This window comes from Babylonia areolata, chromosome 21, assembly GCF_041734735.1.
Source record: "Babylonia areolata isolate BAREFJ2019XMU chromosome 21, ASM4173473v1, whole genome shotgun sequence".
Taxonomy (NCBI): Eukaryota; Metazoa; Mollusca; class Gastropoda; order Neogastropoda; family Buccinidae; genus Babylonia; species Babylonia areolata.
Genome location: NC_134896.1, coordinates 36,042,399 through 36,062,089, shown reverse-complemented (window position 1 = coordinate 36,062,089; position 19,691 = coordinate 36,042,399). Strand labels below are relative to the sequence as shown.

The 19,691-nt window shown below is 37.4% G+C and overlaps 1 protein-coding gene across 1 annotated transcript; it reads right to left on the bottom strand.

Annotated features, from left to right (window-relative positions):
- Nucleotides 1–773: 773 nt before the first annotated feature.
- LOC143295755 (protein MEMO1-like) lies at nt 774–13,445 on the bottom strand. The gene is made up of 9 exons (XM_076607377.1): nt 13,304–13,445; nt 11,532–11,613; nt 10,558–10,626; nt 9,699–9,811; nt 8,096–8,207; nt 7,453–7,595; nt 6,353–6,429; nt 5,800–5,904; nt 774–2,731 (listed from the first exon to the last, which is right to left on the bottom strand). The coding sequence occupies exons 1-9, from the start codon at nt 13,353–13,355 to the stop codon at nt 2,594–2,596; spliced, it is 891 nt and encodes a 296-aa protein (XP_076463492.1). The 5' UTR covers nt 13,356–13,445; the 3' UTR covers nt 774–2,593.
- Between the last annotated feature and the right edge of the window lie 6,246 nt (nt 13,446–19,691).

The window sequence follows — 19,691 nt, the reverse complement described above, 5'->3', positions numbered from 1 at the left end:
ATAACCTCATTGTACAGTCACATGTACGCCAAATGCGAAAGTGAAACTGCTGGTCATACTGGAAATCCTGAACTGTACAGCAAAGAACATGTCCTGTCCTTGTGAATCTTCAAGGGAGTTTGAGGGAGATTGTAACAATGTTCAAAATTACTTCACTGGATTTTTAGTTTCTTTTTCTTTTCTTTTCTTTTTTTTTTTTTTTTTTTAAAGATTGGTTTCACTGAGAACTGTTCACCCATTCAAGTGCATCAAACAGCTGGACACAGGCTGGGTTGTTTGACAAACTAGGGCTGACACAATGAGTATTGCTGTCTGATATGTCAGAATGAAGAGTCATTTAATGAAGAGAATCCTTGTGTGTTCATGTATTTGAGTGAGGGAGAGATTGCATACATTAACTAGTGTAAAAAAAAAAAAAATGTCTGGCAAAGCTCAGAAAACAAGTTACCTTTCTTGCTTGAAATTCACACACTCAATTATCCAGCTGATGCACAAACTATCAAAGATAGCCCTGATCCCCCCTCACTTTCATCCCTCCACTACCCATACACTTTGTTCCCTTACTTCTATCACTCCATTTCCACTAGTTCTATTACTTCCAAGATGGATTTTTGCTGTGCTGACTACGGTCACAAAGTTTCCAAAGTTAAAAGGCATTTTATACACCCACAACCATGTTCACAGTTAAAACTGTACCCAAACAACATATATGGGTACAACATATATCAAGCAGACAACAGAGTAATCATTCACTTTGGATACCATCCCATTTGTAAACCTTGACACAAGAGATTATCTTTCACTCTGAAGGCCATCCTAGATCAGATTTGAAAGACAACTAGTATGCTGCATTATATGCAGAAATATTGACCGTCTACTTTTAGCCATCCAGTAAATGTAAATGGCAGAGTGATATTACGTGAATAATGCAATAACAGTCTGTCTACATGTAAATCAGGATGGTAACCAATTTACCATACAATGTCTGTGGTGTGAACCTATCTTGGTCTAACTTCTGAACACACCAAACCAGATCTTTAATTTCAAGCAAACTTTTTTTTCTATCTTAACAGAAACTCAACCAAGTAGCAAACTAGGGGCAGTAAACTACTCGCACACAATCACACAGATACAGAGAGGAAAACACATGGCTGACAGAAAAAAAAAAATTGGACAATTCTAAACTCAACATATCCTGAACAAAACCAAAAACCTGAAAATGATAAAAGTAACTATTAACAACTGAGGAACCTCAGGTAAACATTTTTTTTCTCCAATAATTGCAATATTTCATGCCCAAAACTAACTCCAGTGTTATCTGTGGCTTTATATGTCAATACATTGAAATGCAAATAGCTGTAACCATAACTGCAAAAAGAGTTTTCTCTTCATGCAAATCAGTGCATGCTGCTCTTGCCATATTTGAAACTTGAACGAAGCCTGAACTATGCAGGAGTTTTCTTGCCAGATCTCACAATGCCAAGTTCAAAACTAAACTGAAGGGCCAAAAACTAGCAAATGTGATGAAGTTTAAATTCCCACTTACAAAATTTCACAGGCTGGAATCACTAAAAGTCAAGTTCAAGTGAAATCAGTAAACGTTACAGAAATTTTGATGTTCAACAATGTGCTGAATTTTCTAAGTTTAAAACACCAAAAGAAAAAGACAGACTAGAATTTTCACCTTCAGCGAATGTGTACATCTGGTCTCATGATGGATATCCAATTCGAAATCTATCAAATGATACAGGAGTCACGACGACACAATCAATCCCCGAATTCTACGCTTGAAATTGAGAGACCAGAATTTCAAACTCTCACAACCTGAGCATGCCGTTTCTAATATATATAATATCAAGTGTGCACGAACTGTATTAGAAGTGATAATGATAGACACTGGATCAGAATCATCCAAACCAGCACACCTCTTGCTTTCAGCAAACGTATGCAGAATAAGATAGATATAACAGGTTTCACATACTGAGCCATGCTGACATGACTGTTAACTCTCTGAGGCTATGAGATACGGTTTATAAAATTCTCATGTGTTCACGACTTTCAGCTGTAACCCTAACCAATACACTTCCATAGGAAAATCAAATAAAACTGCACACAGGGAAAAAAAAAAAAAAAGGTAGGCGCTGTTGCACAGCGAGGCGCTCTCCCTGGGGAGAGCAGCCCGAATTTCACACAGAGAAATCTGTTGTGATAAAACGAAATGCAAATACAAATAAACTAAAATTCAGTCGACTCTTGTTCTGCTCTGAAAGAAAAGACAACACTCCTTTGAAAAAATTCCTGTTTTCACTCTTTTAAGTCTAAATGGGGAAAGAAAGAAAAAACCCAAAGGAAAAAAATAAAATAGATACACACAATTCAATCAAACTCAAAGTCTGTATCATGGGGTTTTATGTTTTGTTTTCTTTTATAGTTGAGGATAAGAACATGCCAAGATCCAAACAACCCAGCTCTCTGTCTCTCTCTCTCCCTGTCTATAAAATGACACATGACATGACATGCAGAAAAAAAAAAGAGGGGGGAAAGAAGGGAGGGGCATGAGGACAAGAGACAGATCTATGGTACAGGGTGAACATCAATTGATCACAAGGGCACCGGCTGCATAGCTGACCGAGGAATCAGAAGGGCTGGAGCACTGACTGGACTGGGCATACTTCAGGAACTTCATCTCCATTTTCAGCTTGTTGCCGTTCTGACGCAGGCTGTTGATGGCCTGCCAGGGGCAGAAGAAAATACATGATAAAAAAAAAAAACACAGGTGATGGAAAACAAAGGATTTTAGAAGTACAGAAGACCAAAAACCAGAGGGAAAAAAATATGGGGTAAAAATGCATATTTATCAAACACAAGCACATACAGATGATCATAATCAGGTGTGATGACAATATAAGATAACAGCACACACTGGTGATCAAAAATAAAGTGGAAAACATACGATAAAAGCACATACAGATGATCATAAACGGGAGAGAGAACAGTATAGGATAAAAGCACATACAGATGATCATAAACAGGAGAGAGAACAGTATAGGATAAAAGCACATACAGATGATCCAAAATGGTGAAAGCAACATAGGCTGAAGATGAAAAGCACATACAGGTAATCAAAAACAGGAGAGAAACAATATAAAATAAATGCACATACTGTTAATCAAAAAATAGGAGAGTTAAAGGAAAGATTAAAGCACATACTGCTGATCAAAAATACGAGAGAAAATGTAAGATAAAAGCACATACAGCTGATCAAAAACAGGAGAAAAAATTAAGATAAAAGCACATACAGGTAATCAAAAACAGGAGAAAAAATTAAGATAAAAGCACATACAGGTAATCAAAAACAGGAGAAAAAATTAAGATAAAAGCACATACAGGTGATCAAAAACAGGAGGGAAAACAATATAAGATAAAAGGACACACACATGATCTAAAACAAGAGAAGACCACATGCAAATGATCAAAGAATGGGAGCGAAATGACAACAGCTGTTGAGAATGAACAGAACAGCAAAAATAAGTTGTCCAAAAAAACAAAACAAAAAAATCACAAAAATAACCAACAGATTATGAAAAGAGAATGAGCAGAATAACCTGGATAATAAAGTAAAAGTAACAAACATTATTATCAAAAGAAACTGAGATAAGGTAGGAAAAAATTAGGAAAAAAAGGAAAAAATCATACAGAGTATAGCAAAAGCCAAAAACTACATAAACACCTACAGCTCTGAAACAAAGCATCTGTCACAATTTAATGCTGCCAAAAAACATGGCTGATCTGGGTTGCTCTGCTAAATTCCTCCAAGATTTGTTTTATGTGCACATGTAAATGTATCACACAGACACAAACAAATAAACTTTATCAATGGCATCAACTGTAACTCTGGCACACAGCCACATACACTACAATTTCATCTTCAGCCAACCACCCTAATTACCATATTTTCAACAGGGTTTTTCATTTTCAGATTTTGTGTCCCCAATTTCATTCCGCACGCATATTAATGCCTACCGTTTTCCACAACAGTTTCATTTCTGTTCCAAACGAGTCTGGTGTCCAGTCAATCCGAAATTTCTTTTTATCTATAGTATCTCCTAACACCCTTTACTTGAAAGGTCACCCCAACTTTTTCTTTATTTTTGAAAGTTTCAGTTACATCTGAAATCACTCAAACCTGCCTTATAAATCAGGCCTATAAATCCACTCCTCTTTAACCCCTAGGCTGCCTATATGACGAGATAAGTCCTCATCGCAAGCATGTATGCTTCGCTGCCACAATGACGAGATAACTCGTCATCGAAATATTCTGACTTTTCCCTGGTTTGCATTCAGTTTGTTGACAAAAATACCGGTAGCTTTATGTTGGGGAATCTTACTAGATTCTATTCATAGCTAGAAACACCATCTACGTCATGAGGCAGTCCTTTATTTGAACATTTTGGTTGGGTTACTGTCATAGTGTTTGCCTGGCTCCTTTCCTCGCTCGCTCAAAAAATTGTCGGACTGACGCCGTGCTCAAGACATACCATCATGGGGAACTAAATCAACCAAGACTGCTTTCTTTAGCTGATGTTCGGAAAGAATTGAAGCATAAATTCGAAGGAGAAGACAGTGATGAACATTTATAGGACGATTTGATAGAAAATAAAGGGAGCAATCGAGGGAGTGGCCAAGATACGACTACCAGTGAGTGATGCCAGCTGTACAGCTCTAGCAGACAACAGAAAGTGACCGAATTATTAGCAGGACACAGTGTGAGCGATTTTCTTGGCACTCAGCCAACGCAGTCTGATGAGAACTGGATAAAGTGAATGTGTAAGATGGGTGAAGAGGAGGGTTGGAGACTGAGGGGGCGTGGCCTCACATCCATATTATCACTTGGAGAAGTCACAATGCATTGTGTATCTATCTCTTTAAAAAAAATTTTCACTGTGGTTGTTTTAGTATGATTTTGTGTGTGCAGATATCCATTTGTCCAGAAAATATATTTTAGTGCAAATTACCCGACTAATGTTTGTAATGAACAAGTTGAAAAATTAACAAAAAACAAAACACTGATTTCAAAACAACAGCATGTCACTAAAAATATATAAAATGGGAAAACATCATGTGTTTTGTATTCTTTATTCACTTACCTTTCAGAAAATATATACTTTTATGGGTCTTTCTCCAATAACAAAGAGCACAAAATTTTTTGAAAATTTATACCTGTTTTGGGGGAAAAAAAAAAAAAAACCCCTGGCAAATAGATTTCACTTAAACCTGATTTTCCTGGCAACGAAAGAGTTAATGTGTCAAAAAAATGGTGATGGCTGTAGGTTGCCTTTGAAATGTCTCACCTCTTTCCAACATTTCAATTTATGATCATGACCATACAGACTCACTTTGCCGGTTAATTTGTCCAACTATTATGATCCCACGGGTGCTTATTTTTAAACTGATTTTCACACACATTCCCGTATGCTGCCAAATTTAACTGTATACACACAACCCTTTTCTCGTTGATCTTTGAATGAAAGCTCCAACACTAACGATATAGATTTGAAAAAAAAAAAACTTTAAAGATTATTTGGAATACTTTTGGAACTGATTTCTGTCCCATCTCTCACCTTAATTACCTTTTTATTGAATCAAGTTCACAATGAAATCATACAACAACTCACAAATGAAAACAACCTACTTCAATGACAACAAAGAGAAACACCACACCTTCTATACCTTATCAGCAAAATACTGTTTTGATGATGCAGATATTCAAACTTTTTTTTTTTTTTTTTTTTAACTCACATTGAGCAGAACACCTATGGGGTGTCTCCCACATATAGTGTTCTGGAACTCCTTTAGATACTCTGTAAACTTGACAGGATCCATGGACTCAATGATGTCCATGCCCTGAAAAGAAAGTGTTGCCTAATTAGAATTCAACCACCATTAAATAACAACAACATATAAAACTAATTTTACACACATACATAAAACTTGCAAGTTCACATGCACACACATTTACCCACACTTGCTAGCACACACACAGTCACTAACATCAAACGTTTGCAACAAAATTTCACACTTCATCATCTTCACACTACAAGGGTTACCAACATTAAATAACAGCAACCATGAAACACACACTCAAATAGAAAAAAAAAAAAGAAATCCTTGCACACACACACACACACAGATAAACAAACACACACAAACAGCCATGAATACAAAACGTTAAAAAGAAGTTTGATCACATTACAAGAGTTCAAGAGTAAGTTTCTACTTCATTAACATCAGGATAATACAGTTACTTTTGCAGTCTAATAACGGTGAATACCAGAACTGCACAAATACATACCCGTCTGTCTAGTGCTTCAATTGACTGCCAAATTTTGCCACAGCTCTTGTCATAGAAGGTGTAATTGAACCTCTTTCCTTCAACAAATACAATGATACTGTAAGTAATCAAAACATCCAGTGTTTGAACATTTCACCCATCATGAAAATCTTCAACATTAGGCACAACAAAAGGTCTTCAAATCCACTGCTGAACATTTTTGCAATTACCAGAGATAATCCTGAACAAAACCAGCAAAAATAAATTTCTACAGAAATACTAAACATCAGGCTGTTGTCATAAAACAGGCAACAAAATACACAATTACTACTGTCAAAGGAGGAAAATAAAATTGTGTGGATCTAAAAGAAAGTGCAATGCATTAACACCCAAACTATCCAGCCTTTTACAAACTGACCTATTGTTCCACTGCTTGACAGGCTGACATATCATGTATGGGTGTGATGAAAACGGGAGAAAAAAACATTCCTAAAGTTAAGCCTACGTTTCGCCACAGCTACTATCGATTTCTCTCCATGGGTTGTGTCATTTTCCATAAGACTAGGAATCAGACCCCAATCAGTTGGTCACAGTACAGCATGTGTAATACTAAAAAGTCTTCATGAAACAAAACAAACTTTATATGGGGAATAATATTTTCATTTCAAGAAAAGATAATAATAAAGGGCTCTGATGGGGAAGAAAGGTATGAACGTGGGGGAAGGAAAGGTATTGTTAAATGCCTTTATGCTTGCAGGGGAAGTGCTGATATAAATACATATTATTATTATCATCCTTATTTAATCCTTTCACTTCCAAACTATTTATGATTTTTGCAAAACAATCACCAACCTCTAAAAAAAAAATTATAAAACTTAAAACCATGCTCAAAAGTACATTAAAGCACATGATTTCTTAAAGGAAAATGACTGGAGAATATAATCATCAGAAGTTCAACACAGACAGGATGAGATAACTCCCAATCAGGGGAAGATAACTCGGATTTTTAGAGGGGGGAAAAGACAAAATATTTTGAAAAAAAAATTTTTTAAATTTAAAAAATTCAAGTCTTTTTATTTTATGGGTGGAAATGGAGGAAGGGTTAACGAAGCGCTTCATACCCCAGTGGCAGAAGTCTGAGGAGACGACAAAGAGGTTCTCGGGGTTGGCCAGATAGCTGCTGAGAATGGCCCCGTACTGCTGCTCCCTGTCAGGCGAAAGAGACCCAACCAGGATGGGGACAATGGTGAAATGCTTCCGGCGACTGAAAGGACAAACCCAAAATCACACCTCATTAGTAAACTTTTTTTTTTCTTTTTTAATATTGTTCTTGCAGCTAGCAGTATATGTGTGTGTGTGTTGTCAGGGGGTGTGGGGGGGGGGGGGGGTGTTGTGTGTGCCTGGCAAATTTCAAACAAAATTACTCTGTACCAAGAAATGCTACACACACATACTTCACCTCCCTCAAAAATTATTGAGATCCAAGAAAATTAACCCCACCAAAAATTACTGAGCATCCAAGAATTCATTTTAGCCCAATTCGAATGTCACTGCAACTAAGCATTTCCAGTTTACATGAGACTTCCAAACCAACTCCAAAAGTACATATAAAATGTCTTCTTTTTTTTTTTTAATCACAATAAAAATACAAAATAATTGCTGTTTTGGGCTCTGGTTTTTTTTTGTACCATTTTGTTTTTTTCGTTTTAAACACCCCTCACTCATTATCACCGATACTACAGAGAAGAAATGGAATCGCTTTACCTTTCCATGACTTTGGCGATGTAAGGCAAGTGCATCTCGATGCTATGTTCTCCTTCATCAGTGCTGACAGACATTGTGTCGAACTGACCCGTTGCATAGAGTTTGCCATAAACTGGACAAATGCACAAAGACACAACCAGGCACATGCAGATACATTCTTCCAACTTCGTAATCTTTCTGCTAAAAAGACTAAAACTGCTGCTGAAACATTTTAACACCTAGAGGTGCATGCTTAACCACTTCCAAGTGCTTTCACTGTCTCATCACAATCTAAACATCAAACAATTCTGCACACTGACAGAACAGGTCAACTTTCAGAATCCTGCTTCCTCCATTCTCTTTGTAAATAAAACACTCAACATCTGACCTTGTCCAGACCACAACAATTCTATTACCACCCCACCCTCTTATTCTTCCGACTTCAGCACAAATTACAATCTCTGATAAAAAGACTAAACCTGCTGCTGAAACATTTTAAACACTCAGCGGTATATGCTTAACCTCTTCCAAGTGCTTTTACTGTCTCAGAACAATCTATACATCAAACAAGTACTGCACACTGGCAATACAGGTTAACTTTCAGAATCCCACTGCCCGCAAACTCCTTGTAAATAAAACACTCAACATTTGACCTTGTCTGGATCACAATAATTCTAATACCGACCTACTCCATAATTCTTCTGACTTCAGCGCAAACCACAATCTCTGAAGTAACACCACCATTGCTCTGTTCGAATCCTGAGTGCATTGAAGTTAGGCCAGGTTCTGGGATAGTTTTAAGATGTAAGTGACCCTACTTCTGACTTTAAACACAACCATAACACTTTCCTTTTTTTTTTTCCTTTAATTATCAACAAAATGGGTAACGGAGCACAGGAAGAAGATGATAACAAAAGGGTTACATAATCTTCGTCCACACCCCCACCCAAATCCCAGACATAAACGAAGCCAACAAAAAGCACAGTAATGGACAGTGGATAGAGCAAGAGCTAGAAACCATGGTCAAGACATAAAGGTCAGTATGTGTAGAACTGAAAAGGGAGCTGCTTGCCAGAGTTAACCCTGACAACCAATGCTGTGGCAAACTGCACAACGCTGAGTATATATACATATGTATGTCCTGTTCATGGTGGATGTGTGTACTGTACACTGGACATAGCAATCCATTCATTTCATTATCTCAATGATAAAAAGGTCAACAATTAGTGCAGTATCAGAAAAACAAACAAACAGGATGATAATAAATTGGATTATCAACAGTAATACTGACAGTAACGATTGTTGTGCAGTACGGTGTGGTGTAGTGTGGTATGTGTGTGTGTGTGTGTGTGTGTGTGTGTGTGTGTGTGTGTGTGTGTTTGGAGTATGTGTGTTATGGTGAGTGTTGGCAAGAATATTAGCACATGTGCCAAAATGTGAGCTCCAGAAATGGAACTATTTATAGTTTTTAAAAAATCATAACGGTCAGACAACAAAGTTCTGTTGTAGGGTAATCCCCTCCTACTGTCCTAGCTGTCGTTCGACCAAATCAATGCCATTATGATTCATTCTGTTCTCCCCAAAAGTTTTCAAAATTATTACACCAATGAGAAAAGCGACTCACTTTCTGTATCTATAGTGAGATCGTAGAGTGGTGTCTGATAGGTTTCTGTGCCAGACAGTGCACATCCAGACATGCGCACATGGTGAGAAGGCCCCAGAATGAACACCCTTTTGCTGTAACGAGTCAAATCACACACACACACACACACACTTTTATCTTAAGGGACTTTTTTGTTTGTTATTTTTTGTTTTGTTTTTAGAAACAATAGAGAAACAAAACAAACATGGGTAAAGCGACATAATTTCATAATACTAACTATATATACATATTACATCATGCAGGTAAGCACAGCCCATGACATTTTCTGTATCATGAAAATTGAACTGGTTATCTAAAGAAAATAGTTTAATGGAACTGGAAGGAACTAAATTCCTAACATATCAAATAAGGAATAAAGAATTCAAAAAGAAAAAAAAAGCATCACTTGGCATTCACAGCTGACATAAGCATGCATATAATCGACATTCCATAACTGATAACAGATTATAGTTTATACTGAGAAAAATTATGTTGTTTTTTCCCCCTTTATCACTTTAGTGCTCAGTACTTGCTAAAACAGCTAAGATTAAATATACTTTCATCAGTTTTAATTTTCGTGCATTAACTGATTTGGAGAAAAGCACTGAAATCATCAAAGTTAAATAGACTGGTTGTACTTTAACTGTTGTACTGTAGTTGTAGACATATCATCGGATGGTCATTTATTTTGCAAACCCACACGAACCCTCGAAAATACAAGCAAACACACACACGCACACGCACACACACACACACACACACACATGCACACACACACACACACACACGTTCCTGGAAAAAGTTAAGACAGAGATCTGAGAAGTGTCATTCAAAAACTCACACAGTGGATGGATCCACTTGTCGATAAGCATGAGCCCCACAGGCACCACAGTAGTAATAGCCAGCATGCCTGACAACAAATGTATTTCCCAAAAATAGCAAACCTTCATCCACAAACAATATATGCCCAGTTCACTTTTTTCCACACAAACGCACATTCACACGCTGCTAATTTCATTTAGAACAAAACAACTGTGCTTGCATGTAACATCATGAGTGCAAACATGTTTATAAACACACACACACACACACACACACACACACACACACAGAATCAGAACATAATTCAATATAACTTTTATTTTCATCTAATATCACCAGCAATGACAAGCTATTAAACTAATGAAGAAGAAAAAAAAAACCTCACACACAGTCATACTGTTTAGTTCAAAACAATGAACATCATTCCGGTTCTGCAAGAGAATGGGTGTAGCTCCATATGTGTGTATATGTATGTCTGCGTAATATATATGAGTGGTGCATGCATGTGACTGGGAGGACAAAGCATGTTCATGATGAGCATGTATATTTACATACACACACTTATGCACACCTGTGCATACTCACATGTCAGTTTGTAATTAATGTAAATGAATGTCTGAAATGAAGCATTTGTGTAATTTTATGCATATAATCATGTTTTCATACATTTGAAACTGAAATAATAAGTCTATTCATCCATTTTCTAGCATATTATGCACACACACACACACACACACACACACACATATATATATATATATATATATATATATAAGACTGACCATATATCACTATCAGTATGTTATTGTTTGTGAATTTCAGTTAAATTCCTAATGCCATAAAAATCAACATTGATGCCAGTGAACAATATTATAAAATGTAACTGTAACTAAGAGATTGGGGGATAAAACATTGACCTTCGGGTTTTTTTTCTTTCTTCAAAAATTTTTTTTTCTTTAGATAGATAGATAGATGAATGGATATTCTGCTTACGGAGCAATGATAGCTCTGGCAGGTTTATCAGTCTTCTTGGCCTTCGCAAGCCAGCCATCCAGTTGATTGCCCAGTTCTTCATCTGAAACACATTTCCATCATAATGATAATTATTTTGTGACGTGTGTGTGTGTGTGTGTGTGTGTGTGTGTGTGCATGCACCCACACACGTGTGTGTGTGTGTGTGTGTCTGTCTTTGACTGATTGCTCTGTGACTAGCTTACGCACTTGCTTTAAGTTTTCAGTGTTGTGTACACAAGTGATGTGGTTGGGTGCATAAGTGTATATGCACATGTCACCATGTCATTCACTCACTGTCAACTTTGTGGGTGATCTTTACTAACAAAAACTAGTTTCATAAGTATTTCTTCTTTGAAAATGATATTGGTCTAGAGCTACAATGTCTTCAATATCAGACTTTCTTTGTTCATGTTGGCAGTATTCTGAGAAAAATAATTATTGAAGAATGTATAAATTAAAAACATAAATGGTTAAATGCACAAATCTAACCACTGAAACTCAGTGAAAGGTACCGCAGTGATGGAATACAAGTGATCAGTTTCTGATACTAAAACCGTAGAGTATACCTTTTTTTTTTCTTTTCAATGTTTTTCCCTGTTCCTATCATCTTTGTCAAAATTAAATGATGTCAGACTTAAAGTGCACTTTGGCCACCAAGACTTTCTAAGCGTCTCTGCAAATAGCATGTACTTATGTTTCATGTTTCCGAGTACAGTTCCATGAGCAGGTTGCTGGTTAGGTAATCATGTCAAGATGCATTGTGTAGAACTCTATTCATGCTTTGTGCCTGACAAGTGTTTTCAAATCAATGTGTCAGTAGCTTAGGCTAAAAATATGGGAGCAATATGAATACGTCACTGGAAGTTTCAGATTCAGGGAGGTGTCAGAGCTTATAAATATATCCATATATATATATATATATATATATATATATATATATATATATATGCCAGACCACATCTCATATAAAATGAAAAAAAATCATGGAATAAAAGCAGCAGATGCCAAACCTTCTCATGAACGCAAAACTTGAAAAACTTGATAGCCTCCCCAACACTCATGTAAAACATTAACATAACATATAAAAACAAATAAAATAAAAAGACAAACTTTCAAAACGTAAGTTAAACATTATAGTGAAGGGAGAAATACATAGCAGGTAAACGATTTCAATAAATACCAGAACAAATCAATACAGGTCACACTCAGCAATCCCCCAGGTACACACACACCAACACAAGGTTGGAAATTCACACACACAACACACAGATAGATACACAGTACTTTTCTGTTTTGTATTACTACTATTAGTCTCATAAATTCAGACTTAAGCTGTAATATTAAATACCAGATTAATAAAACTGGTGTGCTTGATTTTTCACATAGCTTTCTGAAATGAGTTTCGCCGTTGCTAATGTTTGTCCAGTGATGTCTTCCTTTGCCTCGTTTTGGGCTTTGCAAATATGTAAACACGAAGTACAACAGTTGTTGATATATCCATATTTAGTTAATTGAAACGCATATTTAAAATACCCCAAAATTGAAATGTATCACTCTTGGAAGCGTATAATCTAATTCATATCACAAACACGGGTATTCGATTATTTTCCGCGAATGCTTATGTTATTGTCAGCAGACGAACTGTTGAAACGTCGTCCAGTTCTTTGTCCGAAAACACTATTTGGACCGAAATCTCACTGGTTCGGTTTTTATCGTTCAATTTTCTCACTCTACTCCTGCTAAATACGTACAGCCATCCAAGTACCAAGTCCCTGCATGCGTAGCCCTACGAAGCTTCGACATGGTTTTCCCTATTTTGGCAAACTGTTCCTTTTAAAACGACTTCACCGCTGCGAAAAATGCGAGCAACAAGCCAACTTTCTCATTCCTTCGTCTTCCGGAAGCAGCTGACAGACCAAACTGCGCACGCGTCAAGCAAATACCTCCAGAAAGTGAAAGCGAGGCAGGTCAAGTTTGTTTACAAGTCGGTGGGCGCGGTCTCATAATTGTAATTACTAACTGCGTGTCCAGTTACTCTTGCGGTTTTTTTTTTTTTGTTGTTGTTGTTGTTTTTTCAGTCCGTAATGCAACTTCAACAAAACAACAACAATAAAATAAAATAATGACGATATGATGGTGATGAAGGTGACATCATCATCATAAAAATGATGGTGATGGTGATGATCATAATTATATTATGTATAATTATATAATGATCATATGTAATGCACCCAAAGACATTACATGCACAGGCGCTTACAGTAAAGCGTTTACAGTACAGACTTAAAACAACGATGACTACATCTGCAGCTAATGCAGCGGTCCTTCCAGTCATTAACAATTAAGTAATGTATTCTGTACTCAGTATTTCATCATCAGGACTGATCAGTAAATGTTTCGTTAACAAAAAGAAAATAACAAGAGAGAGAGAGAGAGAGAGAGAGAGAGAGAGAGAGACCTTTATGAGGGGAATAAACATGAAAGCCGCGTACAAATACACAGAATGTTCAAGTTGTTACTGGCGAAGGCACTTCGCCGTTTAAACGCTTTATACAGATAAAGAGTTAATTGTTTAACAAGACTTTCGTTTGTAGATGGCATTAACAAGACGAGTTTGAATAAACAAGGTTGTTTGAAATATTTTTTCTGGAATTAATTGTTTTCTGATATCTCTCAATTCTGCACAATCTAGCACAAAATGGACTGACTTCATCTTCCTTTGATTTTTTTTTTGCATGATGGACAAATCGTATCAGAAATGTTGGACTGTCCGTAACAATACCGATGGACAAACAGTTCAGAAACACCTGTCAACATTCATAGACATATGAGTTGGAAAATTATGTAGGTTATTGATAAGTCGATAAATCTCAAATCTGTCACTGCCTTTGATATGTGAATTCCAGTTTTGCCATCTGCTGTCAATCATTCTTTCTCGAAACACGCGAATAAAAGCTTTAGTATCCCCAACCCCTTGGCTAAACCACACAAAACCAAATCCATTTTCACATAGCTTCACCCTGATATTCGAAACCCAATTTTTCTTACCTCTGCCATCCATGCAGTTCTAATAACATTCTGTATGCCTTATGTGGTAGTCTATGAGTATCCTTCTGTGTCAACTTTAACCAATAATGAATGCATTTAGTAGCAGACTGTAACGATATCGGGTATCTGTTTGTTTCGCCATTAGGTGTTTGTGGGGACACTCAAGAAATTTTGTTCAAAGCATACAAATGAACTTTATCGCAGTGCATAGCGGCAGCGTCAAGACTCTCCATAATTTTCCACCATATTGTATCATAGGCTGAATTTGTGCATCAAATATTTTCAAGAACAGTTTCAGTGGCTGGTTATCAGTCAACAACTATAACTTCTTCATGACACCTATCAATACACTTTCATTTCTGCTTTTCAGGTTTTTACAGGCAAAAGTAGAGCTTAAACGTGTTGAAAAATACAAAGTTGAATTTGTGCATCAAATAGTTTCAAGAACAGTTTCAGTGACTGGTTATTCAACAACCATAACTTCTTCATGACACCTATCAATACAATCACATCTCTGCTTTTCAGGTTTTTACAGGCAAAAGTAGAGCTTAAACGTGTTGAAAAATACAAACCTAAATATTTATATACATTTACAATGACAGGCATTATCAATCCATTATATGTCCACCTGCACTTACGGAAAGATATCCACCCTTTCTAAACACTATTATATTTCTTTTATCCGTAATAACATTTAGCTGAAGAGAGACAGCGGCACGTTGCCGCAGACTGTAGCTGATTTTGTAATCCTATTATTGTTTCCGACATTAATGCAACATAATCTGCTAGGAGAACGGAATAAAAATTTCCATAAAATCATCAGTAAACTGTGGCACCGTGTCTTCCAGAGATGACATCTTCTACTGTTAACTCATTTATGAATAGCGAAAGTAAAACAGGGCTGCAAATATCTCAGTCCCTCTTTAACACCAGACTTAAGCTAATACATTAATTCAGTCAAAGCAGTACCCTTGCCTTCACGCAGTCATACATACTCATAATACATCTGTACAGTTTTCCACGGATACCATTTTTAAACAAGATAGGCCAAAGAAAGCTTCTATTCGAGAGAGAGAGAGTAGTTTGACAAAGACCTCTTCAAGTTCTGAGTTCATACGATTCTTCTTCTTCTCAACTTCTTCTTCTTCTTCTTCTTCTTCTCTCTCTCTCTCTCTCTCTCTCTCTCTCTCTCTCTCTCTCTCTCTCTCTCTCTGTGTGTGTGTGTGTGTGTGTGTGTGTGTGTGTGTGTGTGTGTGTGCCATGTGCAGCAAATCCCAGTATCATGATCTGAAGCCTTAATGTGAGTGTGCCGCCCGTGTGTGTGTGCCGGTGTGTGTGTGTGTGTGTGTGTGTGCCGGTGTGTGTGTGTGTGTGTGTGTGTGTGTGTGTGTGTGTGTGTGTATGGGTGTGCGTGCGAGTGTGTGTGTGTGTGTGTGTGTGTGTGGCCTCCGTTCCAGGCAGATCAAGGGGGTGTGATGTTTCTGTATTTCATTTCTTATTCAAAGATTAATGATAAGGATATTGGCGTGGATGTCTTTGCATTTAATACTAATCTTTTTAGATACAAATGCATATTTTCCCTGACAATATTATATGATTGACATTTTGAATGACAACACTATTGCATTTAGAGTTGTCTGATCGTTTCACTCTAAAGAGGACTTCGTAATCCCAGTCTGACTATGACTGCTCCAGCTCATAAAGTTCGATGTGTTTCCAGAATAATTTCACTGGCGTATTTATAGAAGAAATTCTCTTTCCAATGAACATGGTCTTTGCAGATTCAGCAATTATCGTTTTCCAGTATTTTCATTTTGTGCAATGGAATTTTAGTTGGATATGTATCGTTGTGCAATATTTTCCATCAGTTGTAGTCCTTTTAATCTGGCTTCTTCAGATGATGAAGAACGTGGTAGCCAGTAACAATGTTCAATTTCCATGTTAAGTTTTCTAAGCCATATATGATAGGAACGTGGTATTAATTTATTTTCTTTGATTTTTCAAAATTTCTCTTAATACTGATGAATTTTGGCTTTGTAATAACACTTTTAGGTCGTCGATTGTGTTAGAATTGAGTTTCTTTTATGTTAAAGTGTCTAATAAAGCATTATATTTATTTTTTTTCCCAATTTCTCTATAATTTCTTGAAAGTTATTCATCATTTTACCTTGTATGTTAATGACATCTCTTACTCTATTTCTGCAGTCTTCCACGAGGAAAAAATAAGGATTATGCTTGCATTGGACTAAGTTATTGTTCCACAACAGTTGGTCACTAAAGTTGTTTTTGTCAATGTCTGATTCTTTTTTTTAATTCATGTGTGTTTGATGTGTTCATTGTACCTTCTGCCAAACACATTCTGTATTTTTGACAGTGCTTAATTTCTCTACAATATAATAAAGGTATTCTGATTCTGATTCTGAGTGCTTTTAAATCACTTGTTGGGTCTGCAGTTTATGTCAAATGCTCCAAGCTTGTTTGCAAGTTTCCCAAAGTATCACCATCATTCAAACGCACACATCAACTATAGACCAGGAACGGACAGGGGAGGGAGGGAGGGAGGGGAAGGGGTATTTGGGGAAGAGGTAAGTTTTAAGACTTGAAAGAGATGAGTCCATTCTGCAGATGAGATTTGACGAAGCGAAAGAGGGGGCTCATCCCACAGCAAGTGCACGGTTCAGACTTAGAAAGAGAGGTAGCCGACTGGGGATTGAATGAACCTGGGAACGTGGAAATAAAGTGGATCCAAAGCTGATTGTAGATCAGTCTGAGCCAGATGGGGTGTATAAGTAAAGGCAGCTCTACAAAGATAGGGACATTAAAAAAAACACAAGCACACACAAAAAAAAACACTCATTACATCTTGTACCTTTGTGAAGCAGGGAGCCAATGGAGATGTTGCAAGAGAGGAGTGATGTCCTTTCAGATCTGTTCTTAATGAGGACAAGTCAGGCAGCAGAGTGCAGTGTATGCGCTGAATAGATGAAACAGGCAAACAAGACAATGGACAGATACATTAGTCAAGGAGAAAGAATGAGAGAAACGACAAGTTTAGATGTTGCGTCAGTGGACAGGTATTTCCGAACGGAACTGATGGACTTAAACTGACAAAAGTAGGACTGACAGGTCTGACTGCTGAATGCCTAATCTAGGAAGGACAAAGTGATCACACTGTATTGTAGTTTGAAGTTTTGGTCTATAATGAAGCAGTGGCTGCAACATGGCCACAGTGCTATACTAGTCTGTTCATTTTATTGATATTTCATGTTTCCTGTTCATGTTCAGGTCAGGCCAGGGGCATAGCCCTAGCTACTGGTACCATGTAACCCAGTACTACCTGCCACATGTGAAGTCTCCCAATGACGGACCAGGCAGAGGAGGAAACCTTTCCCAATGGCTGTGAAGGCGGAAGAGGATGACCAAAGGGCAGGGTGGGGGGGGCTCTTATCCTTGGCTGGAAGTCCTCCTAGGAGACGGAACTCCGAAGAAAAAACCTGCACCTGCAAAGGCCATTCTACATGTGGCAGTATCTGCACCTGTGGGACTGTGAGCGTCGGTAGGCGAGAGAGTGGGGAAGGGACTGCACAACTCCTCTTCACTATAAAGTCACCTGTGCTGGTCAGGCAACCAGGCTAATGTTGGAATGCACACCAACAGATAAGCCTGCCTGCCTATTCATCCATCGGTCCGACGGGAGACTCCATCATGTTCCCTGACGGCCAAGGCATGTTTGCCAAGAATCACAGGGAGCACTCACCAAAACATTGCAGTCACTGAACATGTGGAAATCTGCCTCCATAGCTGGGGTCTTAGTGATATATCCAAGTAACAGAATTACTGAACTTTGGTCTTAGGACTCCATTGGAAGGCTGGTGCATTAGTGTGTGTCACTGTGTGTGTGTGTGTGTGTGTGTGTAAATATGACAAGAAACAAGAGAAGAATACAGAGGGTGAAATGCAGAGAGAGAGAGAGAGAGAGAGAGAGAGAGAGAGAGAATGCCCCCCACCACACTCCCCAACAAAAAGAGAAAAAACAACAACAAAAAACAAACTTCGAAGACAACAAATATAAATGAAATCTTTATTATGTCCATCAGAACAGTTGCTGCTGCTGCACATCTTCAAAACAATATACGCCATCATCAGACTCCCCCCACCCCCACATGACCAATCACACAAATGCTTCTTCAACAGAAATGCACACCACAGGCATCAGATAAAGACAGAAATGGAAGGGATTAAAAAAAAAAAAAGAAAAGAAAAAAAAAAGAAAAGAAAAAAAAGGAACCAACCCTCATTTCTGTTCCAAACCCATGGGATTGTTTTTACCCTGGAAGAGCATATATGTAGAAAGGAGATGGATGATAGAAGAAGAAATTCGGGATACCTTAACTTATATTCGTTAGCAAGTTGAATTTCTAAACTTTCAAGTTTAGCAACACTTAAGTTTTGAACCTATGCTGGTCCATATATAAGATGACACAGTTTTTGATTTGTCATAAAATCAAACCAAAGAACCCCATTTTTCTAAGAGGACAATATCAGAATGACACATTGACATTGTTTATCAATTTTCATTCACACCAAAAAGTATTTTTGAAAGGGACCATATCAGAACAAAATGCCTTGTTATTGTTTCTTACCTGCCACAAGACAAAGACCTAGATCACAATTTCTTACAGCTACAAACACAAAAAAGTTTTTTTTTTCTCTCTATAGAATCCTACTCCTGTTGAGGGTACTTTGGGGAAATGTTCCTGCGTTCCTTTCACTGAGCATCATTAGCGCTTAAATCAAAGCTGCATGTCTCAGTCGATGATCACCATGGTTGTTTACTGTTGAGTATCTGACAACCCTGGCCTCACTTGAGATCTGGCTTGACATCGCTGTCATTTCGTGTCAAAACATTTGATTGAAGAGAAATTGATGTCTTCAATATGTGCAAGGAATGGGGTGGGAAGGATGAAAGTGGCGGTCAGCAGAGGGATGAGAAACCCTCAATTAAAACTCAACTCTTATTAATCTATTATCTCCTAAAGAAAAATCAAACTGAAAGCAAAAAAACACTGTTACATGAACTTAAATTATTGG

What these genes read in the sequence shown, in the direction of transcription:
- LOC143295755 (XM_076607377.1), bottom strand. Translation starts at nt 13,355, where the DNA reads ATGTCGAAGCTTCGTAGGGCTACGCATGCAGGGACTTGGTACTTGGAT. An exon ending in GCCAGAGCTATCATTGCTCC is followed by an intron (nt 10,627 to 11,531) that starts GTAAGCAGAATA and finishes ATTTGTTGTCAG; the next exon opens with GCATGCTGGCTATTACTACT. An exon ending in TTGAAGCACTAGACAGACGG is followed by an intron (nt 5,905 to 6,352) that starts GTATGTATTTGT and finishes CTTTCTTTTCAG; the next exon opens with GGCATGGACATCATTGAGTC.